The 26,160-nt window shown below is 49.7% G+C and overlaps 2 protein-coding genes across 11 annotated transcripts in view; one reads left to right on the top strand and one right to left on the bottom strand.

Annotated features, from left to right (window-relative positions):
• The window catches only part of pudp (pseudouridine 5'-phosphatase), an 86,222-nt gene extending 70,392 nt beyond the window's left edge, over positions 1-15,830 (bottom strand). The window contains exons 1-4 of one of the 3 annotated variants that reach the window (XM_069892071.1): positions 15,425-15,830; positions 12,720-12,938; positions 10,076-10,305; positions 8,595-8,706 (exon numbers count right to left, since the gene is read on the bottom strand). In XM_069892071.1, the coding sequence (XP_069748172.1) occupies positions 8,595-8,706; positions 10,076-10,305; positions 12,720-12,938; positions 15,425-15,626 (763 nt within the window). In that variant the 5' untranslated portion in view covers positions 15,627-15,830. The remainder of the gene's footprint in view (positions 1-8,594; positions 8,707-10,075; positions 10,306-12,719; positions 12,939-15,424) is intronic. The other 2 variants (XM_069892073.1, XM_069892070.1) reach the window with 2 other exon arrangements.
• The window catches only part of sts (steroid sulfatase (microsomal), isozyme S), a 164,002-nt gene continuing 151,864 nt past the window's right edge, over positions 14,023-26,160 (top strand). For 3 of the 8 annotated variants that reach the window (XM_069892068.1, XM_069892067.1, XM_069892060.1), the window contains exon 1: positions 15,772-15,886. In XM_069892068.1, coding sequence (XP_069748169.1) covers positions 15,861-15,886 — 26 coding nt within the window. In that variant the 5' untranslated portion in view covers positions 15,772-15,860. Of the gene's footprint in view, positions 14,110-15,771; positions 15,887-18,305; positions 18,398-23,077; positions 23,165-24,747; positions 25,049-26,160 lie in introns of those variants that run through there. The other 5 variants (XM_069892063.1, XM_069892066.1, XM_069892065.1 and 2 more) reach the window with 5 other exon arrangements.

Genomic DNA, 26,160 nt, shown 5'->3' on the forward strand with positions numbered 1-26,160 from the left:
TCCAAATCCCTTAAAATCACCTAATATCTTCCAATAACTGACTGGCTGTTTTCTTTCTTTGGCTTGGCTTCGCGGACGAAGATTTATGGAGGGGTAATGTCCACGTCAGCCGCAGGCTTGTTTGTGGCTGACGAGTCCGATGCGGGACAGTTAGACACGGTTGCAGCGGTTGCAAGGGAAAATTGGTTGGTTGGGGTTGGGTTTTTCCTCCTTTGTCTTTTGACAGTGAGGTGGGCTCTGCAGTCTTCTTCAAAGGAGGTTGCTGCCCGCCGAACTGTGAGGCACCAAGATGCACGGTTTGAGGCGATATCAGCCCACTGGCGATGGTCAATGTGGCAGGCACCAAGAGCTTTCTTTAGGGAGGATTAAAACCATGTGCTCAGATGCTTGTTTGCTTATGTGAAACTGACGACACTGGGGCCACACTCAGGTCATCTTACTTTCAGAATTAGCAGATGTAATTAAACTCAGCCATGGGGATTTATCTGAAGATACACTTTGAAATGGAATTCCACTGTGAGGCCCAGGGAAAGCAGTTGTCAAATACGACACTCTGAAATTGACGAATTGGTCACAACCTGTCTTGCTCAAGAAGTTTTAATAAGTCTTTGTATCTACGAGATAAACCAGGCGATCATAGCATCCTGGTTCCATAATAATTAATCTTCTAAATTGTAGAATAGTATGCTCAGCTTTGATTTTGACTGACAAATGTTAGAGGGAATGGGTGCATGATTAATTGTTTTTGGGGTATACAAGCCTGTGGTCCTGCTGCTGAAGTTTAGACTCTCCGAGGGATGGGAACATCCCTTTTCAAGAAGGAAGAACAGCCAGAGTCTGATCAACGTCCCGGTCGGGGGAGGTGAAGAAGCTGCTACCGGCGCCCCGGCAACCTACTACAAGTGTGCCGTCATTGCCTCGCTTCGGCAGTTGGGACCAGTCCAGGCGTTAAGTATGATTAGGCAGGGCTTGCATATTGTAGTTTGAAACCTGCTTTGAATTTGTAATAAACATTTGTGTAGACTGAACTGCTCTCAGTGTGTGTCTGTTTTCTTTCGGTAGCTCAAACACTGTGACCAATCTAAAACGAACAAAGTGAGAGGTACAAGTCTACCCAAGACACTGACCCAAATTTGAAATATCGATAACCCCTTACCAGGGATATAACCATGTTGTTGAGGTGAACCTCATGGCTTGGGTTTTGCAGGATCATTCTCTGCCATCCTACACCCCAAGAAGATGGGGATTGGCAAGAAAATGACTGGACAAAGAAATGAATCTATGACTTACTATTATCCAAGCTGTCTGAAAGGCTGGGGATATTGGAGAAGTGACTTGCAGTAGCCAGGGAGCCAATTTTTTTTTTGGCAAGGAACAAGAGCAAATGGGATGAATATGCTGGCATTCCCACGGCAGAATATTAATCCCTGGCAGTCCAGACCTTGCGAAATTGCATGTTGCCAAGCTTTTAAACTGAGAAATTCTGATTGGCCAACAAAGAACAAGTTTGAAGTTTCTACTACACTAGTTAATATGGATCGGGATATCCTTTTCCCTATGTGACAAAAAAAGGATAAGAACATGAGTCAGTTCTATCAAAGAGCCAGCTAATGGGAGTAGAAGTCAAGGGAGGAGACAAGGAATGGAGCATTTACAGTTTCCGATTGGTCACAAGAGGAATGCCACCGAGACATATTTGGACTACTCGTCCTCATACCTGTCCCCTGCAAGGACTACATCCCCCTCTCTCAATTTCTCTGTCTCCAACATATCTACTCCCAAGATGGTCTTCCAGTCCAGAGGCTCTGAAATGTCTGCCTTCTTTGACAAATGTGGCTTCCCCTCCACCGCTATTAATTAGGCCCTCAGCTGCATCTCCTCCATTCCCCACTCATTTGCCTTAGCCCCCCCCACCCCTAGAAACAATAAACATGGAATCTCCCTCGTCCTCACCTACCACCCCACCAGCCTCCACATTCAACACGTTATCCGCCAGAATTTCCTGTACTCACTACAGGACCCCACAATCAGAAACATTTTTCCTTCTCCTCCCCTGTCAGCTTTCCATGGCGACCGCTCCCTCCATGACTCCCTTGTGCACTCTCCCCTCCCCACCCATCTCCCCCTAGCACCTTCCACTGTAATTGTAGGAAGTGTAATAATTGCACCTATACCCTCCATCCTCACCACAGTCCGAGGTCCCAAAAAGACCTTTCAGGTGATGCAACACTTCACCTGTACCTCCAAAGAACTCATTTACTACATTTGGTGCACCCTTTGTGGCCTTCTCTACATCGGAGAGACAATCGCAGATTAGGAGATTGCTTCGCCCAGCACCTCCTCTCCATCCGCAACAAAAACGACCTCCCTGTAGCCAACCATTTCAATTCTGAGCCACACTCTCATGTCTGTCCATGGCTTTTCACACTACCCCACCCTGACCACCTGCAGATTGGAGGAACACCTCATTTTTCGTCTGGGCACTCCTCAACCCCGGGGCATGAACATTGAGTTCACTGCATTCCACTAATAAGCTTGATTTTTTTCCTCCTCCCCCCCACCACACCCCCCAAACTAGTTATTCCAGTTCCTACTTTCCTTTCTGTAATGTAATGGAAGATTTAAACCGTGTTTCTTACTTTTGCAGCCTCTGCTTCTGCAAGGCTGAGAACCTGCTTGTTTTTTAGAATCAGCAGACATAAGCTAAATTCCACCGAGGGGCCAGAGATGCAGTTATCTGACGAAAGGACATCTGTGTACCAAGAACATTTAATCTTCCTGGTGGTTTTGGTCACAGACTGTCAGAGACCTAGATTTGATGCAAAATAAACCATTTTGCTAGCATGCTAGCTTATCTTTCTTGCTGTGCTGGGAATAGGTGCTTGGGTAAGCAGTTTTTGGGTAATATAAGCCATGGTCCCGCTGCTGAAGTTAGAGACTCTTTGAGAGGTGGCAACATCTCTCAGCAAGAAGAAGAACTCCTAGAGTCCAGCCAACGCCCCGGTCGGGGGAGGTGGAGAAACTGCTACCGGCGCCCCGACAACCTACTGTTGATGCCTCGCTTCGGCAGTTGGGACCAGTCCAGGCGTTGATAAGTATAGTTGGGAAGGGCTTGCATTTTGTAGTTTGAAATCAGCTTTTGAATTTGTAATAAACATTTGAATAAACTGATCTGCTCTCGGTGTGTGTGTCTATTTTCTTTCGTTAGCTCAAACACTGTAACCAATCTAAAACGAACAAAATGAGAGGTATAATTTACTCAAGACACTTTCCTCTCCACATTGGCCAAGACTCCTTCCCCCCTCCCCTCCACCTATCATCTCCCACCCTCACCACCCCCCTTTGTTCGGACATCTCTCATGTTCCCCCACACCTTGATGAAGGGCTCAAGCCCAAAACGTTGGTGATGTATCCATCTTGGCTAAGGACCCAGTTATGACCAGCTGAGTTTCTCCAGCATTGTTTTTACTTCAACCACGGCGTCTGCAGACCTTTGTGTACAGGTGACTAGGATTAAATTGTCCAGCAATTGAAAGATTATCCCCGTGATTCAAGTAGGGATAAAATAATAGCAGGTATTAGTGGCCAACGGTGCCACTATTTTCTGAACCTCCCTCTGTGGAGCTTACACCTATTCATGCTAACATTTGTATAGTTGGGACTGCCAGTATATGGTAAAGCCATAATTTAACGGGAACAGTTTCTCAGTACTCTATTATATTATATCCCAAGCAACATCTATCCCCCTGTTATGTAGGCAGACTTTGTGCGAGTTGGGAGCTATAGTTTACTGTAGGGTGCAAGTTATGTTTCTGGAGCTATCCCAGAGTAGAGCACATCAACATGCAGATTTATTAATTACTGATAAGCCAGCTGGCAACTCTTGGGCAACCCCTACCAGTGTGTTATAGATTAACTTTACCATCTGGATTCTACTGAAACTGACTTGGTTCATCTTTTCCACTTGATAGGGACCTCTAAAGTTAGTGTTACACATCACACAGGATGGTATACCCATTCACCCACTTTCTTTGGCTTGGCTTCGCGGACGAAGATTTATGGAGGGGGTAAAAAGTCCACGTCAGCTGCAGGCTCGTTTGTGGCTGACAAGTCCGATGCGGGACAGGCAGACACGATTGCAGCGGTTGCAAGGGAAAATTGGTTGGTTGGGGTTGGGTGTTGGGTTTTTCCTCCTTTGCCTTTTGTCAGTGAGGTGGGCTCTGCGGTCTTCTTCAAAGGAGGTTGCTGCCCGCCAAACTGTGAGGCGCCAAGATGCACGGTTTGAGGCGATATCAGCCCACTGGCGGTGGTCAATGTGGCAGGCACCAAGAGATTTCTTTAGGCAGTCCTTGTACCTTTTCTTTGGTGCACCTCTGTCACGGTGGCCAGTGGAGAGCTCGCCATATAACACGATCTTGGGAAGGCGATGGTCCTCCATTCTGGAGACGTGACCCATCCAGCGCAGCTGGATCTTCAGCAGCGTGGACTCGATGCTGTCGACCTCTGCTATCTCGAGTACTTCGACGTTAGGGGTGTAAGCGCTCCAATGGATGTTGAGGATGGAGCGGAGACAACGCTGGTGGAAGCGTTCTAGGAGCCTTAGGTGGTGCCGGTAGAGGACCCATGATTCGGAGCCGAACAGGAGTGTGGGTATGACAACGGCTCTGTATACGCTTATCTTTGTGAGGTTTTTCAGTTGGTTGTTTTTCCAGACTCTTTTGTGTAGTCTTCCAAAGGCGCTATTTGCCTTGGCGAGTCTGTTGTCTATCTCGTTGTCGATCCTTCCATCTGATGAAATGGTGCAGCTGAGATAGGTAAACTGGTTGACCGTTTTGAGTTTTGTGTGCCCGATGGAGATGTGGGGGGGCTGGTAGTCATGGTGGGGAGCTGGCTGATGGAGGACCTCAGTTTTCTTCAGGCTGACTTCCAGGCCAAACATTTTGGCAGTTTCCGCAAAGCAGGACGTCAAGCGCTGAAGAGCTGGCTCTGAATGGGCAACTAAAGTTAGTGTTACACATCACACAGGATGGTATACCCATTCACCCACTTTAGTGGGTGAGGAAATAGCAGAGTCCCATATTAACTGCACATTATGACTGTCCAGCCCAGTGCTCCCCTGCTTGAAGGACCAGAGGGAGTAGATCAAAAAGTAAAAAGCAGGGCCAGAGAAAGTAGATGTACAAATGAAATTGAATGATTGTCAGAAAGATCCATACGAACAGCCACAAAGTTGTAACCCCAGTATCACCATATTGATCTGGCCACCTTTCTCCGTTCTGAATGTGGGACTTGCGATTTAACAACTTCGTCACCTCCAAGCGCAGCGGAAACATCTGTTCCTCTCCTCTTTAAGCCCCTTCAAATCCCTCACTGATCAAGAGGGATTTCTGTGGATGGGGAGCAACAATTGACCATCAATGCCCTAAGCACAGTCTGTCCTTACTAGCTTGATGGCTTCTCGCTTCAGTACCTAATAAATCCATGTTGGCACACTCTATTCAGCATAGTCATGTCAAATTATCCTCAAGAATGCAGTTGCTCACCATCCAATAATACCGGTTAGCACCCAAGGAGGGTATTTCTCCGATTAATGCTTTAATAAACCAGGGTGTGATCAAAAGCTCTCAGTGCTTTACTCCTATGTTGCCAATCCCTAAATTGGGGAAGAGGAATGAGTAGTGATTCTTTCAAGTCCGTGCGATTAATCAAATATTTGTACCTAACACTCGATTGGTTCTCGACAATGTTCTACTTCATGGTATCCCTGCTGAAGCCATTGTTTTCACAATAAATAATTTGTGCTCAGACTTTTTCTCTGTGCCATTTCATCCATATAACAATTACAGTACGGAAACAGGCCATCTTGGCCCCTCTAGTCCGTACCGATTTAAGTGATCTCCTCTCATCCCATTTACATTCAATTTGCACATAATCCTCCAATCCCCTCACATCCATGCACCTATCCAATTTCTCCTAAATGACAAAATTGACCTTGCTTCAACCACCTCTTCCGGAAGGGCATTCCACTCAGCCACCGCTCTCTGAATGAAGAAGTTTTCTCTCATGTACCTTCTCAACTTTTTCCCCCTAACCCTTAACTCATGACCTCACATTTCAATCTCTCCAACCTTCAAGGGGAAGAACCTATTCACATCTACTCTATCTAACCCCCTCATAATTTTTATATACCTCTATCAAATCCCCCCCTCAATGAATAAAGACCCAGTCTACTTAATCTTTCTCTGTATTCTAGATACTGTAATCCAAATAGCCAATTCACCTTCATTTATCGCAACAAACAGCATACTTGGACCAGAATGCCTCAAGGCTACATTGAGAGACCTGCTGTTTATGCCACAGCCATTGAAAGGGATTGAGAAAGCCTGCAGCTTTCTGCTAATTCTACACTGATCCAATATGCCGACGACCTTCTGATAGCTTTGCTTGACCTGGATGCATGAATTCTATGCAATCTTACTCTGTTGAACTTCTTCTTTGGCTTGGCTTCGCAGACGAAGATTTATGGAGGGTATGTCCACGTCTGCTGCAGGTTCGTTGGTGACTGACAAGTCCGATGCGGGACAGGCAGGCACGGTTCCAGCGGTTGCAAAAGAAAATTGGTGGGTTGGGGTTGGGTGTTGGTTTTTTTCCTCCTTTGTCTTTTGTCAGTGAGGTGGGCTCTGCAGTCTTCTTCAAAGGAGGTTGCTGCTTGCCGAACTGTGAGGCGCCAAGATGCACGGTTGGAGGCGAGATCAGCCCAGTGGCGGTGGTCAATGTGGCAGGCATCAAGATATTTCTTTAAGCAGTCCTTGTACCTCTTCTTTGGTGCATCTCTGTCTCGATGGCCAGTGGAGAGCTCGCCATATAACACGATCTTGGGAAGGCGATGGTCCTCCATTCTGGAGACATGATCCACCCAGCGCAGTTGGGTCTTCAGCAGCATGGATTCAATGCTTGCGGACTCTGCCAGCTCGAGTTCTTCAATGTTGGTGATGAAGTCGCTCCAATGAATGTTGAGGATAGAGCGGAGAGTGTACTGATGACTCTTTAGATTTATTTAGATGAACTATTTAGATGAGTAAGAACATAATTGTTCACAAGAAAAACTTCAGTGTTGTCAAACTACGGTACAATGTTTAGATTTTGAGCTGCAAGATGGCACGCAACATCTAGGCCCCATGCAGGTACAAACAGTACTTAACATACCGGTCGGTCATAACTAACAAAAAAAATGTGCTGTCATTTCTCAGTATGATAGAGTACTGCTCCCAATGGATACCAGCTATTGGGAACTGAATGTGATCTTAAGAGGGTTGGGTGTTGGGCTTTTCCTCCTTTGTCTTTTGTCAGTGAGGTGGGCTCTGCGGTCTTCTTCAAAGGAGGTTGCTGCCCGCCGAACTGTGAGGCGCCAAGATGCACAGTTTGAGGCGAGATCAGCCCACTGGCGGTGGTCAATGTGGCAGGCACCAAGAGATTTCTTTAAGCAGTGTTATGAGGGGAGCTGGAGCAGGTTCAGTAGACTCTGGAGTGACAAGAAGCTTTCCATTCTTTAAAGAATGCTAAGATATCTGCGCCTGCCTTTGGAATTCTTGATGGGTTCACCTCTGGTGTATTGATCCAATCGCATGGATAGGGGGTGGGGGGGTGGGGTGGGGTGAGGAATGTGCCAAGTGTCATATTATTGATTAACAGATCTTCTGGGTGAGGTTAGGTTTGACGTGGCATCTTGACCAACCTCATCCACTGTAATTGGTGTGGCCTCCTCCACAATGGTGGAGCCAAACTTAGATTGGGCAACCGCTTCAACAAACACAATCACTCTGACAGTAGGCTCAAAGATAAAACTTTCCATTGCTAACCATTTCCATGTAGACAAGTCTGTCTTCAGCCTCAACCATTGCTAGGGTGAGGCTTAATGTTCCTCAATTTCACAGCACACATTCCTCCTGGTAGTCTTAAATCGAACAGTGTGAACACTGCATTTAACAATTTTAGGTAACCCCCACCTCTACTTGGTTCTGCTTCCATTTCTTCTTTACCCATTCGTTTTTATAACCATTGAATACTACATCACAGAAACAGGCCTTTGGCCATCTAGTTTGTGTTGATCTATTATTTTGCCTCATCCCATTGACCTGCACCCAAATTATAACTCTCCATACTGCTCCCACCAATGTACATATCAACATTTTTCTTAAATATCAAAATTGAGCCTGCATTCACCAGTTCATCTGGCAGCACATTCGACACTCTCGCCATTCTGTGTCAAGTTTCCCCTAATGTTCCCTTTAAAGATTTCACCCTTAACCCATGTCCTCTAGTTCTTGATTCACCCAACTTCAATGGAAAAAGCTTGCTTTCCTTTTCTCGCTAATCTTCCCACTGACTGACCATTTCTATCGATGGATACTGCCATCTCCAGCTTCTCCTTATTTAATTCCATTACTGTGTTCATTTGCCTACATCCCCTATCTTCTTCAGATACCCGTTCTCTCAGGCATGACTGGTGATGAGTTAGTCAGTGGCCAATTTACTTAACAACTACCACGACCTTGGGATGTGGGATGAAACCAGAGCACCTGGCAGAAACCCACCTGGTCGCAGGGAAAAAAGGGTAGAAACTTCACACAGACAATGGCAGAACTCAGAGTCAGACCAGGATGGAGCTGGAGCTACAAGGCAACAGCCATACATTTTTGGAAGAACCTAGGGATTCAAAAGCAGGAAGCAGATATTACTAGACCATGAACACAAAGCAGCAACACCATGGAAAAAGTCATTACAAGACTGATATTTTAAAGGAAAAAAAAACACCCAAAATCGCTAGAAACTCAGCAGGTTCCGCAACATCCATCGAAGGCAGAGAAATATAACCGTTTCGGGTACAAGCCCTTCGTCAATGTATGAGTCAAAAAAACAGCCAGGCACCCGAATAAAAAAAGTGGAGGAAGTGGGAAGAAGGGGCAGGGACAACAGCCAAGAGGACACAGAAAGCAGGGCAGGAGAGAAAGCTGAGAACTGATCAGGGGAGGAGAGTGGCTCCGTTAATACAGAACTGGAAGGAAGGAGACAGAGGGACAGGGAAAGAGAGAGAGAGAGAGACATGGGGAAGGGAGCTGGAGGAAAGGAAAGAGAGGGATAGAGAATGAGAAAGGTGGTGAAGGTGCTAACGGTAACCGGCAAAATCGATCCGGTTGCATGGGATGCAGTAGATGAACCCTGTAGATTCACAAGTATCGCATCACTTGGCAGGACTGATTGAGGGAGGAGTGTAGCATTTTACACAGTCACAAGGGGTGAATGGTGGGAAGGGATGAGTGGACGAGGGAGTCAGAGAAAGTGGTCCCAGAAGAAGGAAGAAATGGGAAGAGCGGAGAAGATGCATAGAGGGATCGGAGAATGTTGCGGAGAATGATACGTTGGATAGGGAGGCTGGTGAGGTGTTCGGTGTGGACAAGAGAAATCCTATCCTTGTTGTATCTAGGGATGCAGGGACCAGGACAGATGTTCTATTTCCTCATCCCCTTCCCATACGGACATGTCTACTGATGGTCTCACACACACTGCCCAATAGAGACCATTCACAAATTGGAGGAACAGCACTTCGTATTCCATCTGGGCACCCTCCATCTAGTTATTATTGAGTGACCTCAAGTTTCCATTAGGCCTCCCCCACCACGTTTCCCTCCTTCTTTATCCCTCTGCCTCCTTTCCTCTAGTTCTGCATTCACAGATCTACTCCCCCCTTCCCCGATCAATTTGCAGATTTTCACTCCTGCCCTCCAAGCCGTGTTCACCCACGGTCTCTTGCTGTTGGCCTGTTTTCCTCCCCCTGCCCCTTCTTCCCCTCTCTCACTACCTTTTTATTCAGGTCTGCCTTCTTTTTGTTCGTACCTTAACAAAGGGCTCAGGCCAAAATTGTTGGTGATATGTCGATGCCTTCAAGGGATGCACGGGACAGTCGAGTCAACAGGTTTGCTACTATAATTTACTACAATCACAGCATTTGCATTCTTTCTTGTTTGAGTATATATATATTATATAAAAGCAATACAACTTTATTGAAAAATCTTACATCTGCAGAGCATGGTGGAGGCTCGAATCTCTCAGCACAGACCAGAAAGTTATCTGGGGCAGGCTTGCTTTTCATTACTTTGGGGTCATCGCCACATACAACATGGTGGAACAAGCTGAAGAACTTCTTGTGCCTGGTTGTCTTTAGGTCAAACAACGGCCTCATTGAGCTGGTACCCACTGCAGTCGGGACACAGTGCTTGGTGAGGTGGCAAACTAACTTTTCTACACCTGAGGGAAAAACAAGCACATCAGACTATGGCTACCATGCAGAAGGCAGAGATCGTGCTCCCTTCCATCGCAAATAGATTGAATTGTTGTACCCACCATTTGTACGAGAAACTCCATCATACTGTCATCCTCTTTCCAAGAGGATACCTAACTGCAAGATCGATCATTTTAAGTCTCTCATTGCACAGGACCAGGTCCATTGAAGGTTCAATTAACATGCTGTTCAAGAAAGCAATCACAATACAATACATCCTCCTCGTACAACTCAATTCACCCAGTCTATGTGCATGATTACTGCTGTTCCAATCTGATATTTCTTTGTTTATTGTCTGTACATCCTTCTTCCCTATCCACAACTCCTCCAATTTTTATGTCATCTGCAAACATGAATGAATTACATATCAAACAAGTAGTGCTAGTTCTAATCTCTGAGGTACACCATTGTTCAGGGATTCCAATCAGAGAATTTAGATCTACTATATATTCTTTGGCATTCAAAAAAATGAAATGACTAGAAGGTTGGAAGTGGAGAAAAATCATTCTGAACTTTTTTTGGTTACCCCCCCCCCCCCCCCAAGGACCCTGCTCAAAGTTTATGCACCTCCTGTCTCCTGTACCAGTCAAGTTTAGTTGGTTCATTCCATACTTCTCCGCCAACTACATAAAAAAAATTATGATTTCATTCTTTGACCCCCCCCTCCTCTTAAATATGCTGTGGCCCCCCAGGAGGCTCTGTTGAGAATGGGTAGTGTAGAAGGTTGTTGTAAGTTATCACAGGATATCAGTGATGCAAAGTTGAGCAGAAAAGTGGTAGAGTTCAATCCAGATAATTGTGAAGTGATGCCTTTAAATTTGACCTTTCAAAATGCAGAGTATATTGGCAGGATTCTTAATAGTGTGGAAGAACAGAGATCTTAGGGTCCAAACCCATAGATCTCCCAAGGTTGCCGCACAGGTCAATACAATAGTTAAAAAAGCTTGTAGCGTGCAGACCCTTATTAGTCAGGAGTTTGAGTTCAAAGGTCAAGAGGTAATGTTGCAGCTCTATAAAATTCTGGTTAGACCACACTTGGAATATTATGTTCATTTCTGGTAGCCTCATTACAGGAAGGATTTGGAAGGTATGGAGAGAGTGCAGAGAAGATTGAGAACGATGTTGCTGGGATTGGAGATTGTGCCTCATTAGACAAGGTTATCAGAGCTAGGGCTTTTTTCTTTGAAGCAAAGGGTGAAAATTGACTTAAGAGGTCTGCAAGATTAGAGGCACAGATAGGGTGGGGAGCCTGCAAACATCAGAGGATATGGACAAAGAGAGGAGAGTCAAGTTTAGGGGAGGCATGAGGGGCAAGGGTTTTATTTGTGCTTTTTTTTTAAAAACAAAACATAGTAATAGGTACTTGGAATGAATTGCCAGGTGGTGGAGGAGGCTGGCACAAATGTACATTTAAAAGACTCTTAGACAGGCACATGGATGAAGGAAAAATAGAGGGGTTTGAAGTAGGGAAGGTTCATTTTTAAGTAAGTTTAAATAAGACACCACAACATTGTGGGCCAAAAGGGCCTCTACAGTGCATGTTCTAAATACAAAGTGTCCTGGGGGGCAGGGGATGGGGTGGTTAAAATTTCAGGGAAACAAATTCAATAGATAAAGGAGCTCAGCCCATCGAGTCTGCTCTGCAAATCCCCCTGAGCTAAACTGCTCTCCCATCTAGTTCCAAGTTCCTGGCTTTTCCCCATATCCCTTAATGCACAGTTTACAATCTCATCCATATTTACAACAAGGGTGTTAACATTCACACATCTCCATGGGAAGTGTGTCCTTGAAGGTTCACATCCTGGAAAAATCCAACAGGAGAGACAACAATGATGTTGACTTGGGGGAAAAAAATGGAGCTGGGCTTTCTCAGTGGTGAATCTCAGGAATTCTCTACAGTGCAAGATTGTGGAAGCCTGGCAGAAGTGGTATTTAAATGGGAAGCCAAATTTTGGGGCAGGGGGGGAAATCAAATCATAGGCTATGGAGAACAGGCACAGAAGAGGAATTGAGAGAGGGGCAAAGTGTCCCACTCCTGCACCTATTTTCTTGCATCTTAATGGACTAATGGACACTGGAACTGCAGATGGCTTGTCAGCCCTTAAATGTTTCATATTCCTCTATTCTCTTAATTTGTCTTAAATTTATGAATTGCCTTAAATTCAATAGTAGGCCTGTCTAAGAGTCTTTTAAATATACATTTAAAATGTACATTTTGCAAGAGAAATGCTTTTTTGATTGCATTCTTGAATTTGGATATCTTGAGAAAGCAAGTTCCTTTACTTTACCCCAAGCAACATACCCAAAGCCTTCAACAGCCAATGAAGAAGCCTCCTAACCCATCCAATAGTGAAAGTTTTTATGACCCATAATTAATTACCTGGCATCAGCTCTGCACAAGGAAACAAGCGATCCTGTATAACGGAAGTTTCTTCAATTAACTCTTTTGGAGAAATTGGGAGTTCCAGTGTCTCACAAATAATTTTGGCAGCATCCAAGACTTGCATTCCCATTATTGTTCCCTTCAAGTCCCAAGTAAAGTTCTTATTATAACGAGAACAGACTTCGTCGAATGCGATTGTATACAACCTCTCCGTGTCTGCAAAAGGAAAACAATGCAGGAAAGTAAGTGATTTTCTATTTCTCATCTTACATCCCTCCAATTTTTCTATCAATAAAAGAACCACAAATCAACATTCAAGCTTAATCTAGATAGATTTAATGAGTGTTAAATGCAGTTAGGTTCCTTACTTCTCTGCTTTCCAATTCTGTGAAGGAATAGAACAGCTACAATGCTGTAGAAACCTGCAGCATTTGCTAGTCATGAGTCAGAGAATACTGTGGCAGCCCACAATTGCAGAGATCGGGTCGGCACATCGCGCGGCAGCAGACAAGGACAGAGATCGCTAAAGCGACTCCCAGGACGACGAACCAGCGGGGGTAGAAGCTGGGGCAGCATCAGACCAACACCCCTAAAATGGCATTGGTCAAGCTGTCCAGCTAACTCAGCAGAAAAAGGTTGAGGAAGAAGGGCATTCATATGCATGGATGTTCCCGCCTGCTATTGTTATTCCTATGGCTGACTCAGTCAATCAGCAAAAATGGCGGAACTTGAAGTCATAAAAAGCAACCTTTCCAGCCCGAATAAAGTAGTGAGCTTAACCTGCCACACTGTGTGTGTGTGTGTGTGTGTGTGTGTGTGTGTGTGTGTGTGTGTGTGTGTGTGTGTGTGTGTTTGTTTTTCTTTGTAGTGGTCAGCTACAATACCATGTTTTACAAGGCCTGGAAATACATACCAGATGAAGTATAATGTGGTGTTCTGGTGCTAAGGTGGAGCTGTACATGAACTGAACTGTCCAATTAAGGATACAGATTCAGAGGTCAATCACCAACATCATGTCAGACATTGTTTCCTTTTAAATTCCTGCTATTGATCCTTTGCTAGTCAGAAAACAAGCACAAAATTGACTTCCTGGATCTGACACAATATATATGGAATGGATGAAGGAACAGGTAACATATGCCCCAGTTTTTTTTTCTCTGGGGTGAAATCCACTCTTCCGTTTTTCTGCAAGTCAAATGAATGCTAAAAGTCAATGGCAAACATCAGCCTATTAATAGTTTGTGGATGGGAGTGAAGTGGGGAGAAGTAGGAACCAGTCAGTAGATGTAGTTAAATGCAAACAAGAGACTGTCGATGCTGCAATCGCGAGCAAAGCACAATCTGGTGGAGCAACTAGGTGGGAGAAAAAGAACTGTTGATGTTTCAGGTCAGAACCCTCATGAAAACTGCAAGGGAGAGAAAGTCTCATAGTTGGAACTGGTGTTGGAGAAGAAAATTGGGTGGTGGTCATGATTAAATGGTGGAGGAGACGATGTACTGAATAGCTTACTGTTCCTAAAGTCTTATGGGCACAATGAGTGGGTGCTGGACAGAGAAGGCAGGAGCAAGGGAAAGGAATAAAAAATGGGGCAAGGAAGAGAAGGTGCAGTGGACGACCAGGTGTTGGGGAGACTGGAGGAGGGGGATTAGGCAGAGATGGGGGGGGTCGCCTGAAAGAAGGAAAAGCAGGAGGTGGGGTTGACCCACGTGTGAGGACCAGGGGGGAGGGGGGGGAACGACGCGTGAGGGGGACCCCGGTGGGGGGGCGGTGGACCCACATGTGAGGGGGACCCCGGGGGGGGGTGGACCCGCGTGTGATGGGGGATCCCGGCGGGGGGGGTGGACCCGCGTGTGAGGGGGACCCCGGGGGGGTGGACCAGCGTGTGAGGGGGACCCCGGCGGGGGGGGGTGGACCCGCGTGTGAGGGGGACCCCGGGGGGGGGTGGACCCGCGTGTGAGGGGGACCCCGGGGGGGGGTGGACCCGCGTGTGAGGGGGACCCCGGTGGGGGGGGGTGGACCCGCGTGTGAGGGGGACCCCGGTGGGGGGGGGTGGACCCGCGTGTGAGGGGGACCCCGGGGGGGGGTGGACCCGCGTGTGAGGGGGACCCCGGGGGGAGGGGTGGACCCGCGTGTGAGGGGGACCACGGGTGGGGGGTGGACCCGCGTGTGAGGGGGACCCCGGGGGGGGGGTGGACCCGTGTGTGAGGGGGACCCCGGGGGGGGGGGGGGGTGGACCGTGTGTGAGGGGGACCCCGGGGGGGGGGGGTGGACCCGTGTGTGAGGGGGACCCCGGGGGGGGGGGGGGGTGGACCCGCGTGTGATGGGGACCCCGGGGGGGGGTGGACCCGCGTGTGAGGGGGACCCCGGGGGGGGGGGGTGGACCCGCGTGTGAGGGGGACCCCGGGGGGAGGGGTGGACCCGCGTGTGAGGGGGACCACGGGTGGGGGGTGGACCCGCGTGTGAGGGGGACCCCGGGGGGGGGGGGGGTGGACCCGTGTGTGAGGGGGACCCCGGGGGGGGGGGGGGTGGACCGTGTGTGAGGGGGACCCCGGTGGGGGAGGGGTGGACCCGCGTGTGAGGGGGACCCGGGGGGGGGGTGGACCCGCGTGTGAGGGGGACCCCGGGGGGGGGTGGACCCGCGTGTGAGGGGGACCCGGGGGGGGGGGGATGAATGAGGTGGGTGGTGTGGGGATCCTCTCACCCAGCAGCAGGCCGTCCATGTCGAAGATAACGTGAGTGACCGGCCGGTATCGCAGGCATCCCGCGGTCGCCATGTTGCCGGCTGCGTGTGGGCCGATCAGCCACGCCGCGGAGTGACCGCTCCCGAGCGGCCCCGAACGCCGGGCCCCAGCGGCCCCACCGCCCTCAGAAGGAACGTCGCGCCCTTTCCCGCGCCCGGTCATCTTCGAATTCCCCGTTGGAGCCACGATTTTCCTTTCACCACCCGATCGGTCCGAGGGCTGCTTTCGGTCGGCCACCTGATGGCGGCGGCCGGGAGGCGGGGGGCGGGCCGGAGCCTGAAGGGAAGGCACGCGGTGGTCACGTGACCCGGGAGCCGGCGGGCGACGGGCACGCGAAGGCCGGAGCTGGGTGGCGGGAGGCGCGTCCACGAGGCCGAAGGGGGGCGGGGCTCCAGGATGGTGGCAAGGTGGATGCGCGCCAGGTGAGGTGGTCACGTGAGTGATCAGAATGGGCCTGAATCTCGGTGTTTGGCGGCAGCTTCAGGTGTAAACTTTCCTATTATAAACCATCTTGCAATAGAGCTGTAAAAAATTAAAATAATATGGAAAGGAAGGCAGTGCCATTGGTTCATTGACCATTCAGGAGTCTGATGGCAGCGGCGAAGAAGCTGCCCTTGTGCCGCCTTTTGGCTTCTGTACCTTGGTAGCAGAGTGAAGAGGGGCCTGGCCGGGGTGGGGGGTCTTTGAGGACAGAGGCTGCTTTTTTTCTAAGACCCCGCCTCATGGAGATGCCCCGATGGAGTGAAGTCCGGTGCCTGTTGTCAGAAATAAAACTTCTCACACATGAGTCTCTTTAAAACTGATGACACGACAAGCTTTATTTACAAGTCTGCAGAGTTGGACTCAACTGGCTTCTCACCAGTTAAGCCCCAATACATACAGTGCATTGATTTTTATACCTTTATTATTTGCCCTTCCCCTTCTTATTAATACTGTTTTAATTGGTTAGTATTACAAAAACATTCTAAGTATAACTGCATTATTAATTATCACGTTCGTTACGTACGCTGTGAACTCTACATTCACTGAATTCTGTTTCTCACACTTCTTATCAATCCTTTGTCTCCTGCATGTCTCTCACTATGACCATGAAAAGATAGGTTTAAAAAAAAACATATTCAGCAGCTCCTTCTGTCCTTGACTGCTAGTAAACTCTCTGTCCGTACTGGCTTCCCTGTTTATGATTAATCATCACATTTTAACTTAAGTCTTTTTAACCTAAATTCTCTATATCACACCTGTGATGCCGCAGGGCGAGTGAACAAGTTTGCGCTTGTCCTGAGCGTTGGCGTCTCCGTACCAGGCAGTGACGCAACCGGCCAGAACGCTCTCCTCGGTCCACCTGTAGTGCATTCGGTGACCTCCTCAGGCACCTCACAAAGTGTAGCCGCTGGCCGGCCTTCTTTGTGATTTCACCACCGCGGAGGCTCCGGGACAGATCCTCGGAGATGTTGACACCCAGGAATTTGAGGTTCTTGAGCCTCTCCACGTCTGAGCCCTCGATGAGGACTGGGTCATGCTCCCCTGACTTCCTCCTGAAGTCCACAATCATCGCCTTCGCTTTGCTGAGGTTGAGTGCAAGGTTCGTGGTGTGGTACCACTTGATGAGCTGATCTATCTCCCTTCTTCACGCTTCCTCATTGCCCTGTGTGATTCTGCTGACCTTGGTGTCATCAACAAACTTGTGGATAGCTCTGGAATTGGGTCCGTCCACAGTGGGTAGAGCAGTGGGCTAAGCACACATCCTTGAGGTACGCCTGGGTTGATAGTCAGTGAGGAGGAGACATTGTTTCCAATTTGTACTGATTGTGGTCTTCCAATGAGGAAGTCCAGGATCCAATTGCTTGAGGGCGGGAGGGAAGGGTGGTGCGGGGTTGGGGGGGAGGGGGGTGCGGGGTGGGGGGGGAGGGGGGTGCGGGGTGGGGGGGGAGGGGGGTGCGGGGTGGGGGGGGAGGGGGGTGCGGGGTGGGGTGGAGAGGCCCAGAGATTGGATCTTCTTGACCAGCACTTAGGGAATAATGGTGTTGAAGGCTGAACTGTAGTCTATGAATGAGTTGCTGTCAGGTCTTAATGCAAGAGAATCAAAGCTTGTTGGAATCTAGGGGTTAAAACATTATGAAAGAAATGATTCATTAATAAGTTTATATGTACTGCATGGGTCAGGGAAAAAGAGGAATGTGATTAAGTGGCAATCACAGCATGGAGCAAAGTTGGCTGAGCAAAATTGTCTGCTCCCAAACTACAGGGAGAGGAAATGCATAAAACGATTTAGGAGGAATGCTCAAACTGAAGGAGGTGGTGAGTAGCACAGGAGACACAGGCCAGACCAGAACAAAGAATGGCCTGCAAGAAACAAAGGGAATGGAAAACCAGTCAAGGAGGAAGATTAAGGCATGAGGAGGTGTTAAAGAGAACAGCAGAAATTGGCCAGACAGGAACAGAATGGTGATTAGAAATATCTGGGGATGAATTAATTTCTGATCATATCAACAGGATAGTCTGGCCTGGAGGATTAAGATGGGAACGCTACACCACAGATATCTGCAAAACAGGAGATGACTTGTGATAACCCTTATGCAAAAAGATCTAGCAAAGGAAGACAACTTTTGTTCTGTATGATAATGAAATCTAGCAAAGGAAGCCAACTTTTGTTCTGTATGATAAGGTTGACCTATATAAACTGAACCAACTGGACAATAGGGGTCAGTCTTGGGGAGTAGCTCACTGTGCAGGTGACCTATGAACTAATGAGTGACCCAGAGCTCTGTTAAGTTTTACTCTTGTGCTGTGTAATAAATTGACTGTTGAACCGAATACCTTCTCCTATCACTTCATTCAAAGAACGCGCTGGACTCAGACTACACATAGACTAAATTAAGAGTAAGGTAAAGCCAGAGTCCGACAAGCTCCAGGCAAGTGGATCAAGATTCCTGGTAAGCAGATCAAGGCTCCAGGTGTGCGGTTCAAGGCTCCGGGGGCGCGGATCAAGGCGCCGGGAGGGCGGATCAAGGCGCCGGGAGGGCGGATCAAGGCTCCGGGAGGGCGGATCAAGGCTCCGGGAGGGCGGATCAAGGCTCCGGGAGGGCGGATCAAGGCTCCGGGAGGGCGGATCAAGGCTCCGGGAGGGCGGATCAAGGCTCCGGGAGGGCGGATCAGGGCTCCGGGAGGGCGGATCAGGGCTCCGGGAGGGCGGATCAGGGCTCCGGGAGGGCGGATCAGGGCTCCGGGAGGGCGGATCAGGGCTCCGGGAGGGCGGATCAGGGCTCCGGGAGGGCGGATCAGGGCTCCGGGAGGGCGGATCAGGGCTCCGGGAGGGCGGATCAGGGCTCCGGGAGGGCGGATCAGGGCTCCGGGAGGGCGGATCAGGGCTCCGGGAGGGCGGATCAGGGCTCCGGGAGGGCGGATCAAGGCTCCGGGAGGGCGGATCAAGGCTCCGGGAGGGCGGATCAAGGCTCCGGGAGGGCGGATCAAGGCTCCGGGAGGGCGGATCAAGGCTCCGGGAGGGCGGATCAAGGCTCCGGGAGGGCGGATCAAGGCTCCGGGAGGGCGGATCAAGGCTCCAGGTGCATTCTTCCTTTGAAACATCATTACTCTCCATTCTTTTTATTTGTCTTTTGTTATCCTCGGCCTCATTTATCATTCCGCCCACTGTTAAAACAGCATTGTATAGAAGCAGGGTACTGCAGATGTTGGAGTTGAAAGCAAAACTGCTGAGGAGCTCTCAGATCAAGCAACACTTATGGAAAACAGATATTTGTGACAAAAAGACTTCTTGAGGAGTGGGCAATATTAAAGAGTAGGGGGTCAGTAGATTATGGGTGGACTGTGGAGAGATGAAGGATGATGGACAGATGGTGCAGGAATTAAGGACAGGAGAGTAGTAGATGGAAAACAGTGCTGGAGAACCTCAGTAGGTCAAACAGTGTACTTTATATAGCAAAGATAGATACATAACCAATGTTTTGGCCTTGAGAGCCCTTCATCAAGGTAAGAACAAAATATATTGAAGGATGCTGTGATTTTAAAAACACACAGAAATGCTGGATGAATGCATAGCATTTTTGGGGGTTTTTATGAACAAAATGTTCCAGGCGCCCAAACAAAAAAAATGGAAGAAACTAAACAATTCCTCCAGACTCATTCTGTAGTAGATGGAAGCAGATAAAGGGAGAAGAACAAAAGAAGGAGAAAGTAGAGATCATTGCTGAAGGAAGGAGTTGGGTGGAACCACAGAAGGTTGGGTTGTTGAGTTGGCCAGATGAGAATAAAGTGGGAGCGTGATAGGGGAAGGAAGTGATTAACAGTGTACTGGAGGAGGGTTTAGAGAAGCTCTTTGCCAAAAACTAGTCTCCCCACTACTGAAGCTGAATTTGTTGCTCAGCTGGTTAATCCTGTCGCTGATGAAGTTTTAAGTTGTTGTATTTGTCACATTCTACCAGTACAGTGATAAGGGCTCATGTGCAAGAGATCTAATAGAAGCTATTAAGCCTTCAATAGCTGGATTACTTTTTCTTCTTTGGCTTGGCTTCGCGGACGAAGATTTATGGAGGGGGTAAAAAGTCCACGTCAGCTGCAGGCTCGTTTGTGGCTGACAAGTCCGATGCGGGACAGGCAGACACGATTGCAGCGGTTGCAAGGGAAAATTGGTTGGTTGGGGTTGGGTGTTGGGTTTTTCCTCCTTTGCCTTTTGTCAGTGAGGTGGGCTCTGCGGTCTTCTTCAAAGGAGGTTGCTGCCCGCCAAACTGTGAGGCGCCAAGATGCACGGTTTGAGGCGTTATCAGCCCACTGGCGGTGGTCAATGTGGCAGGCACCAAGAGATTTCTTTAGGCAGTCCTTGTACCTTTTCTTTGGTGCACCTCTGTCACGGTGGCCAGTGGAGAGCTCGCCATATAACACGATCTTGGGAAGGCGATGGTCCTCCATTCTGGAGACGTGACCCATCCAGCGCAGCTGGATCTTCAGCAGCATGGACTCGATGCTGTCGACCTCTGCCATCTCGAGTACTTCGACGTTAAGGGTGTAAGCACTCCAATGGATGTTGAGGATGGAGCGGAGACAACGCTGGTGGAAGCGTTCTAGGAGCCGTAGGTGATGCCGGTAGAGGACCCATGATTCGGAGCCGAACAGGAGTGTGGGTATGACAACGGCTCTGTATACGCTAATCTTTGTGAGGTTTTTCAGTTGGTTGTTTTTCCAGACTCTTTTGTGTAGTCTTCCAAAGGCGCTATTTGCCTTGGCGAGTCTGTTGTCTATCTCATTGTCGATCCTTGCATCTGATGAAATGGTGCAGCCGAGATAGGTAAACTGGTTGACCGTTTTGAGTTTTGTGTGCCCGATGGAGATGTGGGGGGGCTGGTAGTCATGGTGGGGAGCTGGCTGATGGAGGACCTCAGTTTTCTTCAGGCTGACTTCCAGGCCAAACATTTTGGCAGTTTCCGCAAAGCAGGACGTCAAGCGCTGAAGAGCTGGCTCTGAATGGGCAACTAAAGCGGCATCATCTGTAAAGAGTAGTTCACGGACAAGTTTCTCTTGTGTCTTGGTGTGAGCTTGCAGGCGCCTCAGATTGAAGAGACTGCCATTAGTGCGGTACCGGATGTAAACAGCGTCTTCATTGTTGGGGTCTTTCATGGCTTGGTTCAGCATCATGCTGAAGAAGATTGAAAAGAGGGTTGGTGTGAGAACACAGCCTTGCTTCACGCCATTGTTAATGGAGAAGGGTTCAGAGAGCTCATTGCTGTATCTGACCCGACCTTGTTGGTTTTCGTGCAGTTGGATAATCATGTTGAGGAACTTTGGGGGACATCCGATGCGCTCTAGTATTTGCCAAAGCCCTTTCCTGCTCACAGTGTCGAAGGCTTTGGTGAGGTCAACAAAGGTGATGTAGAGTCCTTTGTTTTGTTCTCTGCACTTTTCTTGGAGCTGTCTGAGGGCAAAGACCATGTCAGTGGTTCCTCTGTTTGCGCGAAAGCCGCACTGTGATTCTGGGAGAATATTCTCGGCGACACTAGGTATTATTCTATTTAGTAGAATCCTAGCGAAGATTTTGCCTGCAATGGAGAGCAACGTGATTCCCCTGTAGTTTGAGCAGTTTGATTTCTCGCCTTTGTTTTTGTACAGGGTGATGATGGTGGCATCACGAAGATCCTGAGGCAGTTTACCTTGGTCCCAACAAAGCTTGAAAAACTCATGCAGTTTGGCATGCAGAGTTTTGCCACCAGCCTTCCAGACTTCTGGGGGGATTCCATCCATACCTGCTGCTTTGCCACTTTTCAGTTGTTCGATTGCCTTATATGTCTCATCCAGGGTGGGAACCTCATCCAGCTCTAGCCTTAGGGGCTGTTGAGGGAGCTGGAGCAGGGCGGAATCTTGGACTGAGCGGTTGGCACTGAAAAGAGATTGGAAGTGTTCTGACCATCGGTTGAGGATGGAGATCTTGTCGCTGAGGAGGACTTTGCCGTCTGAGCTGCGCAGCGGGCTTTGGACTTGGGGTGAGGGGCCGTACACAGCCTTTAGAGCCTCGTAGAAACCCCTGAAGTCGCCAATGTCCGCGCTGAGCTGTGTTCGTTTGGCGAGGCTAGTCCACCACTCATTTTGGATCTCCCAGAGTTTGCGCTGAAGATGGCTGCATGCGCGACGGAAGGCTTGTTTCTTCTCTGGACAGGACGGCTTTGTAAGGTGAGCCTGGTGGGCAGCTCGCTTCTTTGCCAGCAGCTCCTGGATTTCCTGGCTGTTTTCGTCAAACCAGTCCTTGTTTTTCCTGGAGGAGAAGCCCAGTACCTCTTCAGTGGATTGCAGTATGGTAGTCTTCAACTGATCCCAGAGGGCTTCAGGGGATGGGTCCGTGAGGCGGGTTGCATCGTCGAGCTTTGCTTTGAGGTTTGCCTGGAAGTTTCCTCTCGCTTCTTCTGACTGCAGGTTTCCAACATTGAACCTATTTCTGGGGGCTTTATTGTTCCTGGGCTTTGGCTTGAAGTGAAGGTTGAGCTTGCAGCGAACCAGCCGGTGGTCAGTGTTGCATTCTGCGCTAGGCATGACCCTGGTGTGGAGCACATCTCGTTTGTCACTTTCTCGCACCAGGATGTAGTCCAGGAGGTGCCAGTGTTTGGATCGGGGATGCATCCAGGTGGTCTTAAGGCTGTCCCTCTGCTGAAAAAGGGTGTTTGTAATGACAAGTCCCCGATACGGGCAGGAGCAAGGGGGAGACAGCGGCCCCGGCCTCGGTCGTGTGAAGCAGGCGGAGGCCCCGGTCCGGGCAGGGAGTGGGAGGCGGCGGCCCCAGTCCAGGCACAGGGAGAGCAGCAGCGGCCCCGGCCCCGGTCCGGGCGAAGAGTAGACGGCGGCGGCCCCGATACGGGCAGGAGCAAAGGGGAGACGGCGGCCTCGGTCGAGTGAGGCAGGCGGAGGCCCCGGTCCGGACAGGGAGTGGGAGGCGGCGGCCCCAGTCCGGGCACAGGGAGAGCAGCAGCGGCCCCGGCCCCGGTCCGGGCGAAGGGTAGACGGCGGCGGCCCCGATCCGGGCAGGAGCAAGGGGGAGACGGCGGCCCTGGCCTCGGTCGAGTGGGGCAGGCGAAGGCCCCGATCCGGGCAGAGAGTGGGAGGCGGTGGCCCCAATCCAGGCACAGGGTGAACTGCGGCGGCCTCGGCCCCGGTCCGGGCAGTAGGGACTGACCTAGGAGGGGAGGCAGGCCCCTCCAGCCCGGGTAAGAAACCTGCATAGGAGAAGGCCACTCCGATATAAAACCTACGACCCACGGTCCTCGCTGCCACGTCCCAGCTTGCTTGGCCACGGCACACGAACCATGCGTGTAAAGGGTGGGGCCAGTACTGCGCGCACTGCACTCCACCTAAAAGCTCCTTTGCGCAGGCCCGAGGACAGGTCCACGTCCTCCCCCTCCACGTCCTCCCCCTCCACGTCCTCCCCCTCCACGTCCTCCCCCTCCACGTCCTCCCCCTCCACGTCCTCCCCCTCCACGTCCTCCCCCTCCACGTCCTCCCCCTCCACGTCCTCCCCCTCCACGTCCTCCCCCTCCACGTCCTCCCCCTCCACGTCCTCCCCCTCCACGTCCTCCCCCTCCACGTCCTCCCCCTCCACGTCCTCCCCCTCCACGTCCTCCCCCTCCACGTCCTCCCCCTCCACGTCCTCCCCCTCCACGTCCTCCCCCTCCACGTCCTCCCCCTCCACGTCCTCCCCCTCCACGTCCTCCCCCTCCACGTCCTCCCCCTCCACGTCCTCCCCCTCCACGTCCTCCCCCTCCACGTCCTCCCCCTCCACGTCCTCCCCCTCCACGTCCTCCCCCTCCACGTCCTCCCCCTCCACGTCCTCCCCCTCCACGTCCTCCCCCTCCACGTCCTCCCCTCAAAAGATGCTCACAAACTCAAGCTAGCATGCTGGAACATCAGAACCATGCTAGACAAGGCTGACAGCCACCGACCTGAACGTCGGTCTGCCCTCATTGCACATGTACTCCTCAGACTTGACATCGACATAGCCGCTCTCAGTGAAGTCCGCCTGGCAGATGTAGGCAGCCTCCAAGAACGCGGCGCGGGCTACACACTCTACTGGTCTGGCAAGCCTTCGGATGAACGACGCCTATCTGGTGTAGGCTTCATGGTCAAGAGCTTCATTGCCTCCAAACTCGAAAACCTTCCGACAGGCCTCTCGGACCGAATCATGTCCATGCGACTCCCACTTAAAAACAAGCGTCACATCACCCTCATCAGTGTCTATGCTCCAACCCTCCAGGCGGAACCAGCAGAAAAGAACAAGTTCTACACCGACCTGCGCAACCTCATCCAACGTACCCCTACAGCCGACAAGGTTGTCATCCTGGGCGACTTCAACGCTCGTGTCGGCAAAGACTCAGAAACCTGGCCAGGAATCCTGGGCAAGCATGGCGTCGGCAAGTGCAACGACAATGGGCGCCTCCTGTTGGAGCTCTGCGCAGAACAGCGACTTGGATTACTTTTTATCTGATTTATAAATAACATTATCAGTCTGACTTATACCAAGGCTGAATGACCAAAAGAACTGCTCACACTAGCCATCTCAGACTCTCACATTAACAAAACAATATATTTGTAAAAACACACAACGCTGGAGAGACTCAGCAAGTCAAACAGTGTCCTTAATGTAACAAAGGAAGAGAGAGATACATAACTGACGTTTTGGGCTTGAGCCCTTCATCAAAGTATGAGAAAATGCAAATGAGTGGGGGAAGAGGGGGGTATGGCAGTAATTGCTAGATGGAGAAGAGAGGTAGGGAATGGCAACACTGAGGGGGAGGGTTAGAAGCTAGGGCTGAAGGTGAAGGATAGGAAATGGGGGAGGAGAACTAAAAGGTGAGCAGCTTTAGTGGAAAGCAGTAAAGTCAATGTTCACGCCTTGTGGGTTTGAGCAGCGAGACCAGAGCTCGGCAGTGTTCAGAGGAGGAGGAGCAAAGTGAGAGTGACAAAGTTAATTGGTTGAGGGTGAGGCAAAGGAGCGGCCCTGCGAGTGAGTGGCCAAGCGAACGTGTAGGGGTCAAGAGGCTTCAGCGAGCAGAGGCTGAGGAGGGCACCTGCTGCAACCAAGGTAAGGGGAGGAGGTAAGTTTAGTCAAGGGTATTCTACAAGTTAATGGAGTCAGCTAGGGCTGTGGATTGTTCCATCAGTGAGATGTGGGAAATCTGGGACTGTATTGGGATAGAGGCAGAGACGAGGTCCTTGAGGGAGAATAGGGAGTTAGGTAGAAAGTTAAAAGACAGGACCTCGAGGGTGGTAATCTCCGGATTACTGCCTGTGCCACGGGCTAGACGGTATAAATGGGAAGTTATGGCAGATGAATGCGTGGTTAAAGGCTTCAGTCTATAAAAAGTTTGGACTGCACCCAAATTGAAAAGGGACCAATATCCTGGAAGGAGGGCTTGCTCGACCTGTTGGGGAGGGTTTAAACTAACTTTGCAGGGGGAGGGAAATCATAATGAGAGCAAAGAAAATAGGAGTCAGGGAGTTACATCAGAGGAAGGAATTAATAGTAGAGAAGTGGTCAAAAACGACATAAAAGTAAGACAAGTGAGCAGACAGGAGATAGAGCTATTCAACAGGAATACAGCTCATGCATCATCGATAACGGGCTTACGGGCACTAAACTTAAATGCACGTAGCTTCAGAAACAAAGTGAATGAACTGGTTGCTCAGATTCAACTAAAAAGGTATGACATTGTGGCCATTACTGAAATGCGGCTCAATGAGGCGTGCGATTGGGAACTCAATATCTGAGAATACACAGTCTATAGGAAAGATAGGCAGGAGGGTAGAGGTGGTGATGATCAGTAATGACATTAAATCAGAAGGGGTCTAAAGTGATAGAATCAGTATGGGTTGAATTAAAAATGCCAAGGGTAAAAAGATTATATTAAGAGTTGTATACAGGCCCCCCAAACAGCAGCCAGGAAGAGGACTATGAGATACAGATAGAAAAACAATGTGCATGTCGCAAAGATAATATTAAATTAATTATGGGAGATTTTAATGTGGCAGGAAATTTGGAAGGACAGGAATTTACTGGATCACAGGAGAGTGAGTTTGTCAAAAACCTAAGAGAAGGATTTTTTGAACAGCTTGTTGAGAAGCCCACCAGGGGATCTGCAGTTCTCGATTGGGTCATGTGCAATGAACCTGAGGTCATTAGGGAGTAAAGGGTCTTAGAACCTCAAGG

Source organism: Narcine bancroftii, chromosome 7, assembly GCF_036971445.1.
Source record: "Narcine bancroftii isolate sNarBan1 chromosome 7, sNarBan1.hap1, whole genome shotgun sequence".
Classification (NCBI taxonomy): domain Eukaryota; kingdom Metazoa; phylum Chordata; class Chondrichthyes; order Torpediniformes; family Narcinidae; genus Narcine; species Narcine bancroftii.